At 47.3% G+C, this 25,278-nt stretch overlaps 1 protein-coding gene across 1 annotated transcript in view; it reads left to right on the top strand.

Moving 5' to 3' along the window:
• The window catches only part of EHD3 (EH domain containing 3), a 34,140-nt gene extending 24,160 nt beyond the window's left edge, over positions 1-9,980 (top strand). Inside the window, exons 4-6 of the mRNA XM_005576191.4 lie at positions 3,181-3,593; positions 4,243-4,407; positions 6,703-9,980. Of these exons, the coding sequence (XP_005576248.1) occupies positions 3,181-3,593; positions 4,243-4,407; positions 6,703-7,230 (1,106 nt within the window). The 3' untranslated portion in view covers positions 7,231-9,980. The remainder of the gene's footprint in view (positions 1-3,180; positions 3,594-4,242; positions 4,408-6,702) is intronic.
• The last annotated feature ends 15,298 nt before the right edge of the window (positions 9,981-25,278 follow it).

Below are 25,278 nucleotides of genomic sequence, written 5' to 3'. Positions count from 1 at the left end.
TGTAGGAAAGAGGGGAGTAGTGCAGTGCAGGCTGCAGGCTTCACCTGGAGTGGGAATGCTAAGGCCTCCCAGGCTCCAGTGAGGAGCTGGTTGGGCCTGTGTGCCAGGGAGGGAAGGAGAGAGGGAGGCAGGGAGCGGCCAGGTGCAGAATGGCAGGATGGCTGACAGCTGGGTCATCTGGCCTCACCACTCGCCAGCTGTTTGACTCTCTCCTCTCAGAACATCAGTTTCCTACCCTGGAAGTGAGAGCGATACTCCTTGCGCTGCCTGCCTCAGAGCATGTCATGAGGGTGAAATGAGATAATGACATGAACATCTTGCCGTCCGCAGCAAGCACTGAACTTGGAGTTGGAGAGCTAGGGGTCGTGTCTCACGGGTGGTGTTGGCTGAGTCACTTAACCTCAGAGAGTTTGCGTGAACATCTTTGAGGGAGGGTTGATGGTCCCCCTGCCTACTGGGCAGAGCAGCCTCTGAAGCACTTTCCTGGGCCTTGCCTCGGAGCCGAGACAGGGCACCTGTCTTTGAAAGAGAAGGCAACATCTAGTTCACACCAAGCCCTCAATGATGCACCAAGCAGGGACTGTCCTCAGGTTGGAACCTGGAGATACTGGGCCAGCTCTGCCCCTTCCTGAGCCTCAGTTTCCCTATCTGTAAATCAGGGAGTTGGACCATTGATTGCTAAGCTCCTCGTAGCCTCATCTACCCCCACAGGAGGAGGGGAAGAAGACTTGTGTGTTAGTTGAGATGTATATTAATTGAGCAGCTGACAGATCTTGGAGAAAATCACATGGGAATGGGAATGCTTAGAAGCACTTCATTTCCCAAAGACAGAGGAGTTGAACATGGAGTAGTGCCGGCATCTGGGTAATCAAAGGAGGGTTTGACCTTCCTTTGTTAGAATTCTCTTACAGACCCCAGAAAAACATTACAGGGGTCCTCCAGGAAGCTTTAGGGCAGCAAGTTTTCCTGACCATGCTGATGCCATCCCCTTACCCCCTGTGGCAGTGCCTCCACATGTCCTAAATATGTACCTCACTGGGGCATTCACTAGATGCCACAGGGTGGGGGAAAGGCTTTTTAAACCTAGCTCTGTTGGCTCCATTCATTCTCATCCCCCACCCCATCGATGCCTGCTACTTAGTCTGAAATGACAGCCTTTGAAAACCAACTCAGTCAGTGGTTCATAGCACTGACTCCAGGGCCGTCTTCCTGGACTTGAGTCCCCGGCCCATTGCTTACCAGCTGGGTGACCTTAGACAAGTTCCTTTATCCATTTGTATCTCTGGTTACTCCTCAGAGAAGTGGGGCTGATATTAGCATCTAATGACCCTGTATAGAGTCGTCGTGAGGATTAAAGGAATTAATGATTATAAAGTACTTAGGTCAGTGCTGAACACCTTTTGAATGCTATTGTTATTTTTATGGACCAGTGGTATTCAAAGTGTGGCCCTTGGACCAACAGCATCAGAATCTCCTGGGAGCTTGTTAGAAATGCTCTGCGCCAGACCTACTGAATCAGAAACTTTGGGGATGGAGTCCAACCATCGGGGTTTTAAGAAGCCCTATGGGGGATTCTGACGCAGGCTAAGTTAGGACCCCTGTTACAGCCAATCAGAGCTTCTTAAGTCTGACTCACTTACAAGGCAGTTGCCTGATGATCTTGCCTGGTCTCTAGCCTCTGTAAGGCAGGACAGGCTTTGTCCTAATGATTTGGTTTCCCATTTGATGGTGACAATGAGCTTTGGGTCCCCAGCGTGTGTCGCCTTGGAACCCTTGTGCTATGGGGAGCCAAGGTGGTTGATCACTTTAGTGCCCAAGAAAGGGCTCCTACCTCAGTGCCAGAGGTGTGCCATGGGGGAGTAGCAGGAGGAGAGGCTGAGAACCCTGCTCGGACTCAGAATGGGAAAGCCTCACACCTCCATCCTCAGGCCACTGCTGCTGCTCATGGGCTGTGTGCCCTCAGACAAATCACTTGACTTCTCTGAGCCCACTTCCTTATCTCTTGTCTTCCTATTTTATGTGAGAGGAGCCTGAGACACAGAGGTAAGACCTACTGGGGCTCTGGGAGTCAGTGAATGGACAGACTGTTGGTCTACCCTCCTGCTTCAGCCCCTACTGAATGCACAGCTACTTCGAATGGAGCAGAACAACTTCTCTGGGGCTCCTGGAACCAGTCTGACCTAAAGCAGCTTAGTGCTAGATAACCAAGGTGCGGGTGGCCAGAGTTCCAGTCACATCCTAAGGAAGAAACCCCTTGTGGTTTCAAGAGTTGGGCATTTTGTGCTGCAGCTGATTACAAAGGAAAGAGCCTGAGTGAGAAGATGATGTTTTTATGACAAAAATTGCAGATTTCTTCCAGACCAGTGATAGGCATCGTCTGAACCATCATCAGTATCTACTTTTTACTGTTTCATTGTTTCCAGACCTTAGAAAGAATTTCTGAGTCTCTGTGTCAGATTAGGTGTCCAGACTTTCTTTTCCAGCAGGCTGCTAAATACAGAAGCATGGATAGGGGAGCTGGATAGTGGCTGTGTCCTATGGAAATAATGAGGTTAATAAGAGTTACTAGGCCAGGCACAGTAGCTGGCTGGGGGCGGCGGCTCACACCTGTAATCCCAGCACTTTGGGAGGCCAAGGCAGGCGGATCACCTGAGGTCGGGAATTCAAGACTCAGCCTGGCTAACATGGTTAAACCCATCTCTACTAAAAATACAAACATTAGCCGGGCGTGGTGGCGCATTCCTGTAATCCCAGCTACTCAGGAGGCTGAGGCAGAAAAATCGCTTGAACCCGTGAGGCAGAGGTTGCAGTGAGCAGAGACGGTGCCACTGCACTCCAGCCTGGGTGACAGAGTGAGACTCCGTCTCAAAAAAAAAAAAAAGTGACTAGCATTTACTGAGCATCTACTAAGTGCTGGATTCTAAGAGGATTTAACCTTTATAGTTCTATTAATTAGGTATTTATATTATTTTAGGATTTAATAGTATTTTTAGATGAAAAAATTTCTATGAGATATTGGGTAATTTGCTAGAGTCCAAACAGTTAAAATGTGGAGGAGCCAGGATTTAAACTCAGATCTGACTCCCAAGACTGTGTTATTTCTACCACACCCGACTGCTTCTCCAAACCCCTACCCTATACCCCGAAGGCCCCAGCCCCTGATTGTCCCTCTGCCGGCAGGGTATGACTTTGCAGCTGTCCTTGAGTGGTTTGCTGAGCGGGTTGACCGCATCGTTCTGCTCTTCGATGCCCACAAACTGGACATCTCTGATGAGTTCTCAGAAGTCATCAAAGCCCTCAAGAACCATGAGGACAAGATGCGGGTGGTGCTGAACAAAGCTGACCAGATCGAGACGCAGCAGCTGATGCGGGTGTACGGGGCCCTCATGTGGTCCTTGGGGAAGATCGTGAACACCCCAGAGGTGATCCGGGTCTACATCGGCTCCTTCTGGTCCCACCCGCTCCTCATCCCTGACAACCGGAAGCTCTTTGAGGCTGAGGAACAGGACCTATTCAGGGACATCCAGAGTCTGCCCCGAAATGCTGCCCTGCGCAAGCTCAATGACCTCATCAAAAGGGCCAGGCTGGCCAAGGTGAGGCAGCCCCCTGGGAGGTGGGCAACTTGGGCAGGGGCTGAGAGTTCGGGGTCAGCTGCAGGAGTTGAGGGTTGCTGCCTTCAGCAGCTGGGCTGGAGAGTGTCCTGCAGCCACTGCATCATATGTGTGACACCAAGGGGCAGGACAGTGCGGGAGCCATGGTTACAAGCTCTGAGGTCAGATGGCCAGATTGGAACTAACTCCATTGTTTACTGTCTGTGGGATTCCCAGCCTTGGCAAGGCCTTTAGTCTCTCTGTACCTCTGTCTGCATCTGTAAAATGAAGGGGTTGTTAGAGGATAAAGTGAAATAAAGAGTCTCAAAGCTCTCATCACAATGTCTGGCACCTTCAGAGAGGCTCAGCAAATGTCAGCTCTTGGTATTGTCTTCAGCAGCAGCAACATGACCACCTCACCCTGCCTTGACTGTAGCTCCCCACAGCCTCACCTTGCCCGTGTAACATGGAAAAACAGCCCAGCCCTACAAGCCACGTGGAGGCGTGAGGGTAGAGGTAGAAAGTATTTCAGAAGTAAGAGCAGGAGGAGGCAGGAGGGATGCAGGGGAACAAATGGTGTGAGAGCCATCCTAGAAGGAAGGGACCATCCAGGGTCTTGACGTGAAGGCTTCTCTCTGGTCCTGTTTGTCAGGTCCACGCCTACATCATCAGCTCTCTGAAGAAGGAGATGCCCTCAGTGTTCGGGAAGGACAACAAGAAGAAGGAGCTGGTGAACAACCTAGCCGAAATCTATGGCCAGATCGAGCGGGAGCACCAGATCTCACCTGGGGACTTCCCCAACCTGAAGAGGATGCAGGTAGCGAGGGTTGGGGGCTCTAAGACAAGGGACAGTGTCCTGAGAGCTGGCTGAGCAGTCTGAGTATGGAGGAGGGCACTCTTGGAGCCCCCCAAGGAGAACCCAGCCCAGAATCTGTAGGCAAGGCGGTGGCCCTGGATCTTCTTTCCCTGCTGGACTGTCACTGGCCCAACAGGGGCCATGTCTGGGCCTGGGGAGAAACACAGAGCCCACCACCCCAATGAGGCAGGTGTGTTAGTTGATGTTGGGGAGCTGACACCTCCAATTAATGACCTTCTCTAGTCACGGCCACCACAGGCTTGACATCCCCACTATCTCTGGTGCAGGGGGATGGGTCACCTGACCAAGGTTCTCCAGGCTCTTAAAGTGCTTGAGTTTACATTCGAGGTCCCCCTTATGAGCAACTTGGGACACAAGCTTCAGGGAGGCAGAAGTGCACACGGGAGCTCGTCATCTTTGGGTCACATTGCAGGTGCCTGTCTTGGGCCAGTGGCCATCACACATGCTTTCTTACGGTTTTCCCCAAAGCGCTCCTCAGAGGGAAGCATTTTGCATCTGCCTTTTTACAGAAGAAACTGAGGTCTCAGTATTTTCTGAGTGTAGCATTCACATAGGCCACAAGAAGAAAAGCCAGGAGCTGTGCCCAAAAGTCCAAGCAGGAAACCACACCACCACATTGACTGGATCCTCTGTGAGCCTCCATCTCCTCATCTGTAAACTGAAGCTACAAAATCACACCTTATACAGGTGTTGTGAGCATCACTGAGATAATATTTGCAAAGCCCTTAGCACAAAGCCAGACAGACTATGCCCTTAATACACAGTAGCAATCATTAGGTGGGCAGAGGGAGGTGGGTGCTGAGCACAAAGCACTTACCCTCTGTACAATGTTTGCAACTTCTGGGAAGTTTGTACAATGTTTGCAAAGTGCTGGGATTACAGGCATGAGCCACCGTGCCCGGCCTACAAACTTTTTTACTTTTGTAGTAACAATTAGCTTAAAACATATGTTATATACACAAATATTTTCTTTATATACTTCTTCTATAAGTTTTTTCTATTTAAAAAAATATATTTTTTACTTTTTTATTTTTGCGTATGCTAAAAACTAAGACACAAACACCCACGCTAGCCTAGGCCTACACAGGGTCAACATCATCAGTTTCACTGTGTTTGCCTCCACATCTTGTCCCACTGGAAGGTCTTCAGAGACAGTAACACACATGGAGCTGTCATCTCTATAATAACAATGCCTTCTTCTGGAATTCCTCCTGAAGGGCCTGCCTGGGATTGTTTTACTGTTACCATTTTTTTAAATAAGTAGAAAGAATACACTCTAAAATAACAATACAAAGTACAGTATAGTAAATATTTACATAAACTGGTAACATAGTCGTTATCATTATCTGGTATTATGTACTCTATGTAAATGTGTGTGCTAGATTTTTATACCACTGGCAGCGCGGTGGGTTTGTTTACACCAGCATCACCACAAACACATAATGCGTTGTGTTATGTACAGTGGCTGCCATGTCACTAGGCAACAGGAATTTCCCAGCTCCCTTATTATCTTCTGGGACCCTCGTCGTATGTGTGGTCCCTCATTGACCGAAACATCGTAATGCAGCGCATGACTGTATGTTGAAAACTATCTTCAGGTGACTCCGATGAGCATCCTGATTAAGAACCATAATTTGGGGATGACCTTTGGCTTCTGTTATGATTTGGTTTTAGTAGCCTGTGTCCTGTTTTGTTTTTGTTTTTGTTTTCACTAAGTGGGGATAGAATGTGATTTTCCTACCTCAGAAGGGCGCTGGGGGAGTGACCAAGGTAATGTAGTGCAGGCGTTTGCAGTGATTTTCAAGTACAGTGTAACCCTTATTAAAGTAGGGGCCCACATGACCCAGTCTCAGAGGTACAGCATTCAAGAGACAGATTCAATAGCCAAAACTGACTTAAAGAGAAATGTAATGATTTCCTCTCTGGAATGACATTAAAGGGGATTGAAATAAATAGATCATGCCAATACTTGTTAAATTTCCCTTTCTTCCCCAGCCCCTACAACTGTTCTGCTCCCTCCTGAAAAATCCCATCATCAGCCCAGTGGGCCTTTATTCCCCTCCTCTCTCATACCTTCAATACCTGATGTCCATCAGCTGAGCCTCTAGGTCACACGTCTTTCATTGTAGAAAGGGATCGACTGTGAACATTCTGGTGTTCACAGGAGGCACGTGACAAGTAGAGGGCTCTCCTTTCATTGTATCCTATCTTCATCTTCTCTCCTCCTCTTCCCAGGACCAGCTGCAGGCCCAGGACTTTAGCAAGTTCCAGCCACTGAAGAGCAAGCTGCTGGAGGTAGTGGATGACATGCTGGCCCACGACATTGCCCAGCTCATGGTGCTAGTGCGCCAGGAGGAGTCACAGCGGCCCATCCAGATGGTGAAGGGTGGAGCGTTCGAGGGCACCCTGCACGGTCCCTTTGGGCATGGCTATGGGGAGGGGGCTGGAGAAGGTATCGATGATGCTGAGTGGGTGGTGGCCAGGGACAAGCCCATGTATGACGAGATCTTCTACACCCTGTCGCCGGTGGATGGCAAGATCACAGGCGCTAATGCCAAGAAGGAGATGGTGCGCTCCAAGCTGCCCAACAGTGTGCTGGGCAAGATCTGGAAGCTGGCCGACATTGACAAGGATGGCATGCTGGATGATGAGGAGTTTGCACTGGCCAACCACCTCATCAAAGTCAAGCTGGAGGGGCACGAGCTGCCCAACGAGCTGCCTGCCCACCTCCTGCCCCCGTCCAAGAGGAAACTTGCCGAGTGATGGGGGCGGGGGGACATTCAGATGGGCAAGTGTTAGAGGAGGAGATGGGAGCAGTGACTACACACACACACACACACGCACACACACGAACACACATGCACACACGCGCAGATCTTGACATTGCTCTGTAGGTGAGAGAGGACCATGACGTCCACGTTTGCAGCTTATACTTGTTTGGGCACACCTCCAAGTTCTCGAGATTAGTAGAAGGACAAGAGCACTCCCAGGCCCCAGAGTCTAAGCCTGAGTCTTCATCCCTCTTCCCCCTTCATCAGCCACTCCCCAGAGATGAGACCTGAGGCAATTCACTTGCCCGTGCAGATGGCCCACCCACCTCCAGATTCCCCAGTGCCTCCACATGTGGGCTCTGAGCAGATGGAAAAGACTTTTCGTTTAGCAGACAATTCACTTCTTTTTCTGTGCTTCCCATACCTGCTTTGGCTTCCTAATAAGAAATCCATTCAGGAGCCAGGAGATCTGAGGGCATGGGGACAGCTGCAGGGAGGAGAGGTGAAAGAGGAAGCGTCTTCTAGAGACATTGGCCCAGAAGCTCTGTTCTTTCCTAATCTAAGCCTCTGTCTTCTTTGGCAAACCTTGCTTTGAACTCTGCCAGTATTTCATTTTAAAGAATCCCAGAGCAGGAGAGAAAAGAGAAAAAATTTGATAGAAAGAGTGAGGAAACTGTCCTATAGTCTCCTGGAAACCAGTCAAGGTGGTTTTAGTCCATAGATTTTGTTAGATGTTCTTTCCACCTGGCCTGTGATGTTTAGATGTTCATACTTGACTCACATTTACCCAGCCCCTCCTGCGTGCCAGGAGCTATGTTAGGCACTTTATATACATTATTCTATGTGGCCCTCACTGATGTCCCAGATAAGTATGCATTAGCCTTCCCAGTTTGCAGATGAAGAGGCTGAGTAGCCTCAGAAGGGTTTAGGCAACCTACTGAAACTCACAGAAGTCACATGTGATGGAGAGAGGATTTAAAGCCAGGGCCTCAGACCCTCACATGCTTCTCTGTGCTATGATGTGTGCAGGATCCCAGCACTGATACCCAGTGACAAACTATGGAGAACAACAAAGCATGCAGGACCCCGGCAGCCTCCCAGGACAGGCTGGCAAGGGAGGAGGGCCGGCCAGCACTTGGTAGGCCATCAGTCTGGCCATCTGTCGTGTCACAGAAGCAAACCGTGCCTTCTGGCTCTGCGCCCCATATTCCCAGCATCATAGACATCCAACAGCACCAGCAGGAGAGTGGGCTGGCCTGCTGGATGCTGTTCGTGCCTGTCCCTGCTCTGCCTCCCACCCAGTTGCCTGAATCATCCCAGCTCAGATGCAGCCACTGTCTCTTGTCAAGTGGGACCTCATGCTAATTCTCAGAAGGCTAACTTGAGAGGTCTGGGGCCTTGTTCCCTAGAGGGTCCCCAGGGACTCTGCAGTGTCCTTCGCAAATCCCCACTGTACTCAATGCCCTACATCCTCCTCTATGGTCTCTCCCCTGGCTTGCTTCATGGCCACTGAACCAGCCACTTTGTATGCTATGTTCCTACTGTGATGGAAAACTAAATGACTATAACTTATTTTATATCCATATTCAGATTATATAGAGAATATTCTATGTATCTATGATGTGCTTACTACTGCAGTGCATTGGTCATTAGTCTTCAGGTTAATACAGTACATTTATTCTTTGGTACCTGCCTGGCCACAAAGCATCATTCAATGGAGGCTGAGGGAGAGGGCCTGGGTTCTTACTTGGGGTTCCTGGTGGAATCTTTGGCCGGAAAGGGCTCAGTGCTGCCACCCAATGGCCAGCATCTACAACCAGCTTCCCAGTGGGCTGGAGTTTCTCTAGGCCCAGTGACCAACCCAGGCGAAGCTGGTGGAGCCACAGCTCCCTGACCCTCTGGAGTGAAGATGTTTCCCTCGCCCCTGGGCTTCCTTCTGCAAGCACACATTTCTCTTTCACATGAAATGAAGGACAGACAAAGGCAAGGCAAAGAGGTCTCTCCTGCTCTGGAGAAAACCCTTGAGTGCCAAGCGCAGGTTAGGGACCATTTCTCAGCTCCACACCTTTCTCTGAGCTGAAGGAGAAATGGGAAGGAAATAGCAGAGGTAGGTGAAGTTCCTGTCTTTTTATTTTATAGGAAAGGGAGATGTCTGTTATCCCCTTTCTTCACCGCCACTTGGACACACGTGTCACTTTCCTGCCCTTCTCCATACACTGCCTCTCTTCCCTCTCTTCTTCTTGAAGTCTCCACCCAGGAGAGGTCTGCGAGGTGTGGGAATTCCATGTTTGCACAACTCCCATCTCCCTGGAAAGAGGAACTGATGTTTCAGGGGACAGATGTGGGTCACTTTCCCTGGCAGTGCCCTCTGGCCTTGCTGCCTCGGCTTCTTGACCCCTTTCAGGTTTCAGGGGCCTGGGAGATCTCATGCCTCAGCCCGGGAAACATTTAATAGGAGAGCAGAGACGTGCCATGTCAGCCCCGCAGACAGGAATTTCTAGAGCACTTGTCCTGTTGTTCCTTGCCCCCACCTTACTCAGTCTGGGCTATGGAATCCATCCAATAAACACAGCAACACCCTATGCTACTGACCAAGCAAAGCCTGCCCCTGGTGCCAGAGAGCTAAATCATGACCAAAGTGTGACACGAATGTAACCGAAACGTGGGTTAGTTGCTGAATGTATGCAAAGTCCCATGGACAAGAGTGAGGTCTGATACCAATAAAGTGAATGTGTTCCGAAACTAGCTTGGAGGAGGCGCACACAACGTCCTGCCTTTCAATGTGCCACTTCCCCTTTGGGGCAGAAAGCAGACACTTTTATAAGGTAAGGGAGCAAGTGAGCAAGCGTCCGCCTGATAGCATGGTACCTTATCGACTGGACAGCTGAGTCGGGCCTCCCTGGGCAAAAATAAATTGTAAAAGTGGCCAAGTAGGCATACTTTAGATATACCCTCCTGGCGAATGAAAGTCCTGAGGCAGCCCCTGGAGGTAGGAATTCCAAGGTAACCCCTGGAGGTGAAAGCTTGAGAAGGGCATGCTTTCATCTACAAATTGGCAGTCAATTCTGGAGGACTATTTTGGAGCAGAGAGATGAACTTGCCCTGTAGGGAATGTCTAATGAAGGGGAGATGAAAGGTTGTATTTGCATTTCCCTTTTTTTGAGACAGAGTCTTACTCTGTCGTGCAGGCTGGAGTGCAGTGGTACGATCTCGGCTCACTGCCACCTCTGCCCCCCAGGTTCACACCATTCTGCCTCATCCTCTCAAGTAGCTGGGACTACAGGTATCCACCACCACGCCTGGCTAATTTTTTTGTTTGTTTGTTTACTTTTAGTAAAAACAGGGTTTCACCATGTTGGCCAGGCTAGTCTTGAACTCCTGACCTCAAGTAATCTGCTCACTTCAGCCTCCCAAAGCACTTGGATTATAGGCCTAGGCGAGAGCCACTGCACCAGGCCTATATTTGCATTTCTAAAGGGCTACATAGGAAGTTGGGAATCCAGGAAATGGAGAAAAGAAGAGAGGGGGAAAAAGAAAACACCTCTCAGAAAAATGGGGCACTCATTTACATTAATATTTCCAGACAACACCACTGAACCATAGCAGGGCATGGGCCTTAGCTTGCAGAGTGATGAGAGGCTGCCCTGAGTCATCCCCACTTCCATTTGGTTCTAAAACCTGTATTTATGAGTTAACTCATCGGAATCTGCTGAATGACCTGAAGAGAATAGGCTTGTTTATTCTCCCTATGCGATGCTGACTGGAGTCTATACATCCTCAATCCTTTATTTAATTTGTCCATCCATTCATCCGTCCATCTTTTTTTCACTCAAAAGATGCTGAGCACCTCTTACAGAAAACATCCTGAGGGAGAATATAGAGATTCATTGCTTGAGTCATTCAAAAACAATCAAGTCCACCTGAGAGTAGAGACTATTCTATATGGATCAAAGAGCTCAGAGCCTAGTAGGGGGGATGAGGCATTTATGCAAACATTGATAATATGGTGAGGGAACATGAAAGGGGTGCTCAAGAAAGTCAAAAATGGCTTCAAACTGGGGAGAAGGTGGTCAGAGAAAGCGTGTGGCAGGGTGGACACTGGAACTGAGAAACCATCTGGGGCCAACCTCTTGGGCCTGTTTTCTTCCTTCCTAATCTAAGGAAGACAGGCAGAATTTTTACATAAAACACAACACAGAACATTCTCAGCCCACTAAATCATGACAGACTGAGAACCACTGAAGTATTTGTGGAAAAGCACGATTAGAATTTTGCCTCTGGGGACTATGCTGTTTTTTCATAAGCCATTTTCAAGTGAAAATTATATCAGTATCTTTAAAGTTGAAATGTTAAGTTCCTGGAGGGAAAGAAAAATGGTGATGGAAGAACGTCAGTTATCCCGGCCGAGTGATGAGGACACTGGGGGCACGTCACGGGCACAGACTCCTAATTAGTGCTGTTTACCACAGGTCGGTTCTCCTGTCCTCTGGCTCATGGGAGGACTGTGCTTTTCTCCCTTTGAAGTAAGTGAGCTGTGTGACTTGCTTTAGCTCATGAAGTAGGTGTGTGAGCAACATGTCTCTTCCTTGCAGAGACAAATGTGCAATTTGCCACATTCTACTTTTCCTGCCTCTCCAGGAATGTGTGTGGGAGTGAGTGTGAAAATGGAGCCTAAGTCCTGGGTCATGCTAAAACCCCTTCCCAACCTACACTGGACAGATGCCTTGAATAAGACATAAACTCCATCATTTCACTATTAAACCATTGATAGTCATGGAGCTGTTACCTAACATAGCCTATACCAGCAGACCTGGTAAGTCTTTCAATAGTTTAGCCCATGGAGCAAGTGAAAAGGAAAGAAAGTTCTTTGGAAATCAAGTTCCTGCCTTCTTAAGAACTGAGGTTGGCCAGGGGCGGTGGCTCACTCCTGTAATCCCAGCACTTTCAGAGGCCGAGGTGGGCGGACCACGAGGTCAGGAACTCAAGACCAGTCTGGCCAATATGGTGAAACCCTGTCTTTACTAAAAATACAAAAATTAGCCAGGCATGGTGGTGCATGCCTGTAGTCCCAGCTCCTCGGGAGTTTGAGGCAGAAGAATCGCTTGAACCTGGAAGGTGGAGGTTGCAGTGAGCCAAGATTGCACCACTGCACTCCAGCCTGGGCGACAGAGCAAAACTCCATCTCAAAAAAAAAAAACAAAAAAAAACAAAACTGAGGTCACTGGAAGCTGAAGGGGTGGATGATTCACATAAAGCCCTTCAGTGTCTGAGTTTTATTCTGCCATATCTTAGCCCCACCCTTCAATGTGACTTTTTACGTTAGAGTACTTTCCACTTACACTGTCAAATGCTAATAGCACTTGCCTTCTCTCTGCAGGAATGCAGGTACTGGGGATTGACTGGGTATTTGTCTGCCTAGGGTTACACAGGGAGGTATCCAGGTTGGAAAGAGGAAAACTACAATTCCCAGACTCCCTTGCAGCCAGGTTCAGGATGTGATTTTAAGTACTGCCAACCAGATACACTTGTGGGAGAATGTGCTGTAGCAGATCATGCCAGAGGTGGACCCAGCAGCCATACAGCTGTAACAGCAGCTCCCTGGCTCCACAGCTTCTTATACTTGCTCAAGAAACTGGAAGTCTTGTGAGGTCGGAGAAACAATGGCAACACTGGTAGACAGCACCATAAGCAACCATCCACCACTTTGTGCTCACCTACCTATGGTGCCTGAGCACTGCTGCTATGTACAGATTGCAGACAGGGGACCTCGGCTGCAGCGGGAGAGGCTTCATGGAGGGTGGTGTGTGTGTGTGTGTGTGTGTGTGTGTGTGTGTGTGTGTGTGTATCTCTATGTGTGTTTGGTCAGGTTGGGATGCTACACAGAGGTGGTTTTTGCAAGATAATTGAAGACAGGAGAGGATGTGGCAGGGTTTCTCAGAAAGAATGCAGCAGGGGAATTTTCTTTCTTTTTTTTTTTTTTGAGGCAGAGTCTCGCTCTGTCGCCCGGGCTGGAGTGCAGTGGCCGGATCTCAGCTCACTGCAAACTCCGTCTCCCGGGTTTACGCCATTCTCCTGCCTCAGCCTCCCGAGTAGCTGGGACTACAGGCGCCCGCCACCTCGCCCGGCCAGTTTTTTGTATTTTTTAGTAGAGACGGGGTTTCACCGTGTTAGCCAGGATGGTCTCGATCTCCTGACCTCGTAGAGACGGGGTTTCACCGTGTTAGCCAGGATGGTCTCTATCTCCTGACCTCGTGATTCGCCCGTCTTGGCCTCCCAAAGTGCTGGGATTACAGGCTTGAGCCACCGCGCCCGGCCAGGATTTTCAAAGCAAGAATCCCTTCCTAAGGATTAATTGGGATGAATATGTGCATGTAAGACAGTTGAGGCTATAAAATAAGGACATGTCAGAAGCAGCAGTTCTATGTCCTTACCTTAGAATTTCATGAAGTGTAGGGTACCTTTCCCCACCCCAGGGCGCGTCACTGAAGTGCAGTGGTGGCAGCCATGGCCTGAAGGCAGGTCAGCACAGACAAACTCCACACAGAGAGACCGGTGCAGCAGGGGCACGGGCATCTGGTGACTGAGTTCCTCCATCAGAACAAGCCATGGGGCCTCTCTGTGCCTCTGTTTATTCTCTCCCCAAGTGGGGTCACTTCAGACATTTGGAGATATGAGGCAAATAGGAGATGGGAAAGTTCACCAACAATGTAAACACTGTACATGAGAGAGTTTTGCTGCCATGTGCTAGAAGAGGCATGCTTCAGGGAAGAGGTGAGGATCCTATACATGGGAAGGAAGGAAAGAATCAAGCCCTGTAAAAGCACAGAGGAAAAAGAGACTAGAAGAGATGTGGAGTTGGGGGATCCTGCCAAGGATCTGGGTGCAGCAGTGTTTACAGTGTTGAATACTTGAAAGGTGCCCAGGGGCCTGGAGATGACCTGTGGGGAACCTGCAGCCCTAGCCTACTGTGGTCACTGCCACCTAGGTAAATGCATATCCCAAAGTCCCTGCCTGGCTTCCCAGCCATCATGATCTGGTGCTGACAGGGGCCATGGACACTCAAGGGGCACTCACCGGGGTGGGTTTAGGTATAACCTGGCATGACGGTCTGGTTACAGTGCAGACCACCTGAGAACTCCAAGGCTGATAGCAGATCCTCCAGTGTGTTGAACGCATGACTCTAAATGCAAATGTTTCTCTTCATTTGCAAAGTGTCAGGATCACACTATGTTGTAGTTCCTTTTCTGACAGCCAGTGCTTTTTTATAGCATTTCTTAAACCTCCTTGAAGAAAAGGAGCTAAGGCAGTGGCAAATGCAAGATCACTATGGAAAGGAGGGGACCCATCACTGCATCTCAGTCCCATCACAGGCCAGAACTAGGATTTGGTTCACCTTTGAAAGAATCTCAAGCTTAGTGGCATCGTGATAACATTGGTGAAATCTGACTTCAGTCCAGGTTTCCTTTCTCACAGGCCACCCCCTCCTGTTCTCCTGCCCATCCAGGCCCAGCTCAGGATGCCAGAGGATCACCCCTCCCCCCGACTGGGCATTCTGTCCTCTTTAGGCCACTAATGCATGCATACGTGCACGTGCGCGCGTGTGCGCAGGCACACACACACACAGTCTCTCTCTCACTCTCTTTCTGTCTCTGTCTCTGTCTCTCCCTCTCACACACACTCTCTCCATTCCCATCATCCATGCCTGCTCCATCCTACAGGGCTGAGTTTTGCTATGGAACAGCTGGCTAATCTGAGGAATCAAGAGGCTGTGTGTGTAACCATGGGGTCAGATGCTGCAGCCCTGACTCTGGTCACAGATATGAGTCTAACAGGAACCTCCTAAGCCCAGTGAGATGGGTTCCTGTTAGTCTGGCAAGGAAAGCAGCAAGAGAGGAGTGTCAGGCAGGTGTATGGACCTGACACCATGTGGGCACCTGCTTATATGCGGAATTCCCCTCTGGATCATCTCTGCTTCCTAAATGTCTCCACAGCTTTCTTGGCCATACAAGGTAATTCCCCTCATTCCACAAAAGCCTAGTCTTCAGGAATATGCAATGGAATGAAAAGATATAACTCACTGAAAGGAACTCAGCTGGTGTTTTTTGCCCTGCGCGGGGTAACCATTCCAGCCTCAAGCAGCTGCAGCTTATCCTTTCGATACCCTGGTGCGTCCAAGAGCCACAGGAACTGAGGCCCGAGATAATGATAGCCTTGAACTCTTCAGCGACATTTCCTGGAATTTCTTGAGATGAAGAGAAAACAAGAAAATTAACGCTGAGCTATACAGCTCTTGACCAGATGTTACTCCTCAGCCCGGGGATTTACTTAATGTCTAGTTTGGAATCCTGGTTTAGTGGTCTGTGTAAAAGAAGTTCTCTTTATGCACCAAGGGTTTCAATCAGGCTAATGACTAGAAAATGACAAAAATCCTCAAGCTAGGATTCTCCAAAACCCAGTGCAAATATCTCCTTCAAGCAAATGTGACACCCCACTCCCACCATCCCTGCCATCTGCAAACCCCTAGAGCTTTGGAAATGCCACCTGCCTGATGCCACCTTATAGCACTGTCACTTGCACACTTGTTTAATTCCACCTATCTAGATAATTAGCTGTTATGGGCACAAAATATGCTTTGCACAGAGCAGTACATACCTTACTACTTCCCCAGGTCCCCTATCAGGAGTAAAGGACTTATTTATCCAGCTGCTCCACTTCAAGCTGTCTCCAGAAATTTCCCTCACCTGCAAAGATCTGCCTCCCCACTGCTTATGTCACACCCCCTTCCCAGGGGCAGCTGTACCCAATGACTGGTCAATGAGGGCATATGAAGGTCTGGTCCCCTTGCCCCAACCTGGAACCATTCTGAAGGGGCATCCCAGCTTCAGAACTCCTTATGGGATCAGCTGAGCCTTTGTGACTGCAGTAGAGCCCAGCTGCTCCCTCTGCCCAATCTTGCTTCTCTTCCTTCCCCTTTCCAAGTATAAAACCAAAGGCACTCTCTAGTAAACGTTTTGCATGATGAACTCCATCTCAGAGTCTGCTTCCCAGGGAACATGACCTACAACAGTGTCTATGCTCAATAAATACTTGTGGGCATTAATGAACAATCAATTGCTCAATGACGAATCCAATCAGAGGATGGCCTGCTGGGGATTACTTAGCTGGCCATGTGAAAAGGTGCCGTGGCCTTGCTAGAAAATACGTACCACATGGCACCAGATCCTTGGCAGGCCACTTTGAATCACTGGGAGAAGATGGAGCCATGGAATGTGCAGGACTTCTCCTGTGAACGTGGCCCCAAAGTTACCCCTTGGACAGCCCCAGCCAGAGGGTCATTCTTACAGAATGATGAGAAGGACCACAAGGCTCATTCTGTGCAGAATGATACCATTGCTCAGACTGTTCCATCTGTAGTTTCTTATTTTCTTAGAAAAGCAAATCTCTCCTGTTATAGGACATGCCACAGCTCAGAGAGACAGAAGCATCCTTTCCTGGAGTGCAGCTCCAGCCCCAGCTTTACATAAAGCGAGCATTCAAGGGAGGGACTTCCTTAGAAATGAAATTGATGAAGATACTGCCCTTAAGCAGCAGCCCAGAACAACTGCATATAAAAACTGAGACTTTCTAACATTCAATCTAAAAGCCCCAATGATAAGGATGAGATATTTTCAATTAGAGACTTGTAGGACACAAAAGATCAGTGGATGACAAAGAACGATGACAACAACAGACCTGAGGGGGTCAGGATACCCACAGCTGGTTTCAAAATCAAAGCGACCACGGATTGGCAGCAGGCCTGGAACACTGCTGGTGATAGGAGTCAGAGAGCAGTGCGGTTTCCATGACCAGTTGTCAGTGTCTTTCCTGGCACAGACCCCGGGAACTGAGGCGCATTCACCTTAAGATTACGGTTTCACCAGTTCCTCAGCGAAGAGGAGTCAAATTTAATATCAAGCCTATATTGTGTCTTATATCTAGTTTGTTACATACATAAATACATGCTGTAAATTGTTAATAGTTTAGTAAACCACGAAGATCTTATTCCATATTCTCAATCATCTTTACCATCTTTGAAAGGTCTTGGGAAAAAGAATTATCTGAAGATACTTTTAAACGAATAACAACCTAGCCATAGTGAATTCCAATTGGTCTTCGTGGTGAGGATCCTAGTGGTCGGAGTTTGTAAGCAACACCCCTCATAGAATATGCCTTTGGAAGTCTGTTCCTGATTGTGTATGGCCTAGGCTACAAGACCTCAAGATCTGGGGGCTGAACATGTCCCCCCAAATCTCAGACACTCACTGATGAAGTTCTGTCTCCTTGTGACTGTCCCTGGCCACTCACATGTTTGGACCAATTACTTCTGGATGCAGTATCTTCCAGCAGTGACTGTCTAGTCATTCTAATACTATGCCTTTGAAACGTGCACAAAGAATTGCACCTGAAAAGCAGTTAGAGTCATCATTATTTGTCAAAACCCATAGAATGTACAACACTAAGAGTGAACCCCAGTGTAAACTATGGCTTCGGGTGACAATGATGTGTCAGTGTAGATTCTATTGTAACAAAGGTACTTTCTGGAGCGGGATGTTGATAATGAGGAAAGTTGTGTGGGGCAGGGTACAAGGGATATATGGGAACTCCCTGTACTTTCTGTTCAACTTTGCTGTGAACCTAAAATTGCTTTAAAAATTAATGTTTCTTGGCCAGGCACGGTGGTTCACGCCTGTAATCCCAGCGCTTTGGGAGGCCGAGGCAAGTGGATCACATGAGGTCAGGAATTCCAGACCAGCCTGGCCAACATGGTGAAACCCCATCTCCACTAAAAATGCAAAAAATTAGCCAGGCATGGTGACATGCTATAATCTCAGCTACTCGGGAGGCTGGGGCAGGAGAATTGCTGGAACCCAGCAGGCATAGGTTGCAGTGAGCTGAAATCATGCCATTGCACTCCAGCCTAGGCCAACAACAGCAAGACTCAGTCTCCAAAAAAAACTTTTTAAAATTATGTTTATTAATTTAAAAAAGAAAGATATCATGGTCTTCTCTGTCTGTACAGGCAGACTTCAATGTCTATATGTAGCAGTAAAGGAAATACAGTCTGGTGTGAGCTCTGGGTCACTGGAGTTGGGTACTCTGGCTCCTTCTTTCCCATCAAAATAAAATTTAAAAATAACAAAATCAATGACTGCTGGATATTATGGTGAGAGTTTTGTGTTTTGAGCTGGGATTTGGGGCGTGATTATTTGATTAATTATCTGCTTATCTGGGGAGCACTTGGTTTCCTTGTCCTGTGAGCCCCTTCTCGCACCCCATGTCAGTTCTCTTGTTGAGAACTACCTTCCATCATGGGTAAGTTTTGAGATTATCATTTCCCTTTGTTGTTGGTCTCATTCAATCCATAAATGGAAAAAAAATAACCCAGGATGACTTATTGTGGAAAGAAAGGGAGATAAGTCACGAGAAGGGAAAGATTTTTTTTTCTTCGAAGTTCAGGAAATGCAACTCTTTAGATAAGTTTTTTGTTGCTGTTGTTTTTGCTTTTTTAATGAACACCTTAATTTTCTTCCAATGCAAAAATAAAATTTCCCTTGAAAGCCAAATGTATCATCTATGTGGCCCAAACCACAGTCACTTTTTTTTAAGATAAAAAGGGCATATTTGTGATGAGGGAAAGATGATTAGTTTCAGTGCACCCTCCCATCAGTGTGAGCATTAATTAAGCAAGGATAAAAAGCAAAATAATCTCTCCAGTGTCCTTCCTCTGACTCTTCCCGCTGCCTGCAATGGTTTCATACAAAGTTATTTCAGTTATTGTAGTTTCTGGCCCTAATCCAGCTTTTTTTTTTTTTTTTTTTTTGGCCAAAGTATTGGGAACACTGTAGTGTCTACAGGGCTTCAGCATCCACAAGCATGTGTGTGTGTGTGCATGAGAGAGACAGAGAGAGAGAGAAGCTATGTGCCTTTGTGTGTGTGCTTGCTTATGTGTTAACTGTTTTTGTTCCATTTCTTTAGCAGTGCAACAGTTTTAAAGAGCATCTGAGAACGACTTTGCAAATCACACCTTACCACAACCTTCCTACCCTGTTTCTAGTAAGCAATTCCAGCTTTGGAAAGAACACATTGAAAAGTGCCTCTATAGGAGCAATTCAAAGATTCTGGACAATGTTTGCATATTACTAAACAGTCCTCTCTCAAGGCCACCAAGCCCATTACCAGTGCCTCTGCAGCATATCACCTGGGCAGGTTATTGAACCGTTCGTTGAACCACATCTGTAAAATACAGGCAATTAAACCCACTGTCACAGAGTTCACATGAGAATAGAGTGAAACAATGTCTGTAATGGACCTAGCATAGACAAGCTGCTCAATACATTACGATTGCCTTCCTCCCTTTCACCCCTTTGCAGTGTTTGGGCGAAGGCATGGCACTACCCCCTTTCCTCCTGATGCTGCCTGCCAACAACCTCCAGCAGAAGGTAGGCAGGACACGAGCCCACTCTGATTGGTAGCACATTCCCCTCTTTTCAGCCCTGTCACAAGTCCACAGTGACCTCTCCCTTTCCTGAACTTGATAGTACCCACCAATGCAACACCAAATAACATGCAACTGAGCACTTATTAAGGGTTCAAGTGTCTTTCTTTCGTCTGCCAACAAGGCTGTAAGCTAACAGAGGGCAACCTTATGTTTCCTATTCCTGTCGTTTCCTCCCAACTGCCTAGACTAATCATAGGCGATCTGCTGGTGTTTGGCACTGGATGTGTCAGCACAGGCCCAGCAAGTGGAGTCCTAATGGCAGTAACCTAAGAAGCCTCCAGCCTTGCCCGGCTGTGCTGGTCACACGCCAGAGCTGGTGAGTCTGAGATTTGGCCTTGCAACCACGGGAGAGTTCTCCAACCTTCCCAACACGTCAAGTTCCCAAGTTTCTGTCCCCTCTGCTTGCTGAAGCTGAGTCATGCAAATGGCAACAAAGACAACCCTTGAAAGGCAAGAGTGTGCCTGATGTCAACAGATCATATGGGGCTCCCCTATGCTTAATGGACACCCAGAGACCTAACAAAACCTCAACTTCTGTTACCATCGCTTACTCCAGAGCATGGTGAAATGTACCTCCTTGAATACTGAAACCTTCTATTTTGCTTTCCTGAACTCTTGGTATTACTGGGACAACATTACACCATCAATTTGAGAGGTTTCTTTCAACACGTTCCAGCTACCCGGGAGGGTGAGGTGAGAGGATTGTTTGAGCCCAGTTCCAGCTACATGGGAGGGTGAGATGAGAGATTGTTTGAGCCCAGAAGTCTGAGGTTACAGTGTGCCGTGGTCATGCCACTGCACTCCAGCCTGGGCAACAGCGTGAGGCCCTCCGAGTTAACAATGAGTTAACATAAATATTTGTTGGATGGATGAATAAATGAACGAATGAATATGGGATTGCTCAGATCAGGCAGACCCGTGGAGAACCTTAACATCAGTCAGTGCTAACAATGTGGTTATAAAACCAGGCCAAGCAGTCACAAGATCAAGAGCCCATGGTGGTGGAAATTTGAAGTGACTCAGTCAGTGGGCAAGAAGAGAGGCAAAGTGTCGGGGCACCAGGTACGAATCACCAGTCATAGAGGGGGCTTGACAATGGAGAAAACACCATCGCCAGTGAGAAACCTCTTGTGTCGGGAGGTACAATCATCCAGAAGAAAATGCTTATTTTATAAAGTCAGTAGGCCTAATTTGGAAGCCCAAATCTACCATGTAGTAGCCTTGGTTTATTAAATATCAGGTATTTTTTAGCCTATAAAATAAAGGTATTATCATCAGAATTTGCATGAGTATTAAAGTTACTAATGATTGCTATCAGTGTTAAGTACTTAATATATACCAGGTGAAGTCCTTCACATGCACTTCATTTGGACACCAGAACATCCCTCTACAGTCAGCACTATTATTATAACTCCCATTTTACAGAAAAGAAACTTAAAGGGTAAAGCTGAGATGAGGTGCAAGAGATGAAGTTACTTGCCCAAGGTTGCCATCCAGTAAATGGCAGATCTAGGATTAGCAATAAGAAGTCTTTTCGAGAGTCGTTGCTCTTGTGTATATCTTGTTCTTTCATCTCTAATGAAGACTTTTTAAGGATAGGGATGTACGTTTTACTGACTTTATATTCAACTCTAAAGCCTATAAAACATGCCTCAAAAAAATGCTAAAGAAGGGAAGGAAGAAATCGGGTTTTTTTTTTTTTTTTTTTTTGAGATGGAGTTTCACTCTTGTTGCCCAGGCTGGAGTGCAGTGGCCCAATCTTGGCTCACTGCAACCTCTGCCTCCTGGGTTCAAGTGATTCTCCTGCCTTGGCCTCCCAAGTAGCTGGAATTACAGGCATACACCACCAGGCCTAGCTAATTTTCTTTTTTTCTTTTTTTTTTTTTTTTTTTGAGACGGAGTCTCACTCTGTCGCCCAGGCTGGAGTGCAGTGGCCAGATCTCAGCTCGCTGCAAGCTCCGCCTCCTGGGTTTACGCCATTCTCCTGCCTCAGCCTCCCAAGTAGCTGGGACTACAGGCGCCCACCACCTCGCCCAGCTAGTTTTTTCTATTTTTTTTAGTAGAGACGGGGTTTCACCGTGTTAGCCAGGATGGTCTCCATCTCCTGACCTCGTGATCCGCCCATCTCGGCCTCCCAAAGTGCTGGGATTACAGGCTTGAGCCACCGCGCCCGGCCTAATTTTCTATTTTTAGTAGAGATGGGGCTTCTCTATATTGGTCAGGCTGGTCTCAAACTCCTGACCTCAGGTGATCCACCCGAGAAATTTGTTTTAAAAAAAGGAGCCAAGGGCACAAAATCTTTAGGGAAATAATAAAAATTTGGAATATATAAAATATGAGATTTTTTACATGCAACTCCACCAGAGACCAGAAGAATAAATAAATTATTCTTCATAGTCCTTTCTAGACATGTGACACTGAACACTAAAAACAGCTTAAATATTCAAGCTGTTGACCTTGTTTGTGTCTGAAATTATGTGTGATCTATCTGTTCATTAGTTGCTTGTCATCATGGGCTCACTATCACGCCACACTGTGCCCCTTAATTGCAATGGAAAGATGAATGAATCTGTGATGAGTGAAAAGATTTTCATCAGCTAGAAGATTTTTTTTCCCCACATTAACGATGTTGCCAGGACTTTACTAGTTGGTTCTTATCTGTTCCCATCAAGGTCATAACTGCTCTGTGATGACCTATGTGATTAGGAACTTGTTGATCACCTGCTGGGGGATAAAGGTCGCACAAAATCAGGTGAGGAGAAGACCCTTCTCAACCCAGCGTAAGGCCAAGAAGACTTCTCCCAAGTCAAAAATTGGATATTTCCAAAAGTTGAATAGTGAATTCTTGTGTAAGGTGTAGCCAGATTTACCACTGTGCCCTTCAGTGGAAATACTCCTTTCCCAGGTTAGATCATGTGTCTTCCTGAAAATTTACTTCCGATTCCAGCTATACCTTAAAAGTTGTGCACTCAAACCAAGGGTGGCCAACTCTTTTAAAAACCTGTTAACGTAAAACCTCTTTAGTTGGAGCACATGCTATCTGGTTCACTCCATCTCTATTCCAGCTGCCTAACAGGATACATTGCCACCTGACTCTTATAGGCTTTTGCTACGGGAAAAAATCAGTGAAAGCACAGGCCCAAGACCTGGACCTTGAGGGGTGTCCCAAATGGACAGAGATAGCATAGTCAGGTTTACTCCCTAGATCTGAGACAGAGAAATAGCAGCTTTAGAGATGGAAGGAGAAAAATGTGGTCCCAGAACCCAGTGGTCCTAATGCAATGGAACCATTATCAAGATTGAGGGCAAGAGAAGTTTGATAGGAGAAGGTTCAGGAGTCCTCTAAAAGGTGAAGGACATAGTGAGAGCACGGACTATATTTGGAAGAAGTTTAGGAGTCCATAGATGAAAAAGAATGAATAGGAGCGTAAGGGAAGCAGAACTGGTTAACAAAGAGGTGACATGGGAATGTTCACAGGTTAAGAAGGAATGGTGGAGGAAAAGACCTTTAAGGTGACCAGCTGTCCTAGTTTGCTCATATTGGGGGTTTCCTGGGTCATGGGACTTTCAGTGCTTGTGTCAGAGGCGTGTGAACCAGAGCAACTCCATGTTAAATAGGAGCTGGGTAAAATCAGGCTGAAACCTACTGGGCTACATTCCCAGACAGTGAAGGCATTCTAAGTCACAGGATGAGATAGAAGGTCAGCACAAAATACAGGTCATAAAGACCTTGCTGATAAAACAGCTTGCAGTAAAGGAGCCAGCCAAAACCCACCAAAACCAAGATGGCGATCAGAGTGACCTCTGGTCGGCCTCACTGCTACACTCCTGCCAGTGTCACGACAGTTCACAAATGCCATGGCGACGTCAGTAAGTTGTCCTATGTGGTCTAAAAAGGGGAAGCATGAATAATCCACCCATTGTTTAGCATATCATCAAAAAATAACTGTGAAAATGAGCAACCAGCAGCCCTCGGTCCTGCTCTGTCTATGGAGTAGTCATTCTTTTATTCCTTTAATTTCTTAATAAACTCGCTTGCACTTTGCACTGAGGACTTGCCCTGAATTCTTTCTTGCACGAGATCCAAGAACCCTCTCTTGGGGTCTGGATCGGAACCCCTTTCCGGCGACACTTAAACCAGTAAAGTCCCAGGCAAACTGCAATGAGTGAGTCATTCCTACAAAATATAAAGGGGACAGGGAGAGGATGGAGTGAGATAATTACAGGATCCTGGAGAAGGTAGAAAGGTTAACCTGGGAAAGGAAGACAGATATTTTTATACACCAATTTTTATGACACTGAGAAGTAGTATCTTGGCACACAAAGGACAGATAGGTTTATAAATCACAGAAACACACTCTTCAGTAGCTCAATTAGCTTGGTGCAAGATTAAACTCTTGGTCTCTCTCTGCTGTGTAGAGCCTTCTGATCACTGACCTTCAGCTCTCTGTCCCCCAGCTTAGGTCAGGCTATCACTCTGTTGGACCTCAGTCCTGACAAATAGTTTGTAAAGCCAAAGCCACAGGCTGGTCTTCTGCTTTGGCTCAAAACACTTTCCCAGATGCTACAAAATCCCCTAGAGCCTACTCACAGAAATTCCCAGAACTTGCCTCTCCTCCAAGGTCCTCCCAAGCATCTTCTGACTGTGTTTCTTACTCTTCCTAACAGGTAACAGTGTTAGTACGTTCATTACCACCAATTCACAGTTGGCTGCCAGCTCCTGACAATGCCCTTTTCTGAAACCTCAAGCCCTGAAGAGGGCTCCCCAGGCCTTGGGAGGAAGCACTCACGTCTGCAGTATGTGCCATTGTGTGCCCCATCTTTCTCCCTGTTAGATATGAGTTCTAAATTTATTTTCAAAGAATCAATATGTCAGTATGTTTAATTCTTTGCCTTCTACTTTTAAACTTAACTTCCTTGTAAAGCAACCTTTTTCGATTACCTGCTGCACCCTGACTCATTCCGATTACCTGCTCCACCCTGACTCATTCCGATTACCTGCTCCACCCTGACTTATTCTGATTACCTGCTCTGTCATAACCATTTTTCCTGCCAAACCACTCACCCCGTCACTGTCTTTAAATTAGCCAATCAGAATTAGTTTAGCCTGTGTGGTCTAACCCAAGCCAATAGGGGAAAGATACAGCAACAGGGGCCACGTGTGTCAGGGATAAGAACCCCTTCCCCTCCCTTGTCCAAGTGTGCACTCACCATTGCTTCATCTGTAAGGGTGCATCCTTCTATAGGAGTAAGTTGCCTTGCTGAGAATTAAAAAGAGAATTTTGTATTTGAGTGCTATTTCTTTTGTGGCACCAAAACTTTATTTATAACATCCCCTCCCACCCAGCCGCTTCCCAGTAGAGCCCACATTCTCAAATCCCTTTGACGCCTCATCCTACCCAGCCTCTCCCCATCCTGGAGCCACTTTTTGTAACAGTGATTTCTCAGGAGAAGTGTTGAGGCACACAATTTCTTTTTAGTACATCTTTTCTCAGAGTTTAG

This window comes from Macaca fascicularis, chromosome 13, assembly GCF_037993035.2.
Source record: "Macaca fascicularis isolate 582-1 chromosome 13, T2T-MFA8v1.1".
NCBI lineage: Eukaryota > Metazoa > Chordata > Mammalia > Primates > Cercopithecidae > Macaca > Macaca fascicularis.
Note: the sequence above shows the minus strand (reverse complement) of the source record. Positions and strands in the feature narration are given on the sequence as shown.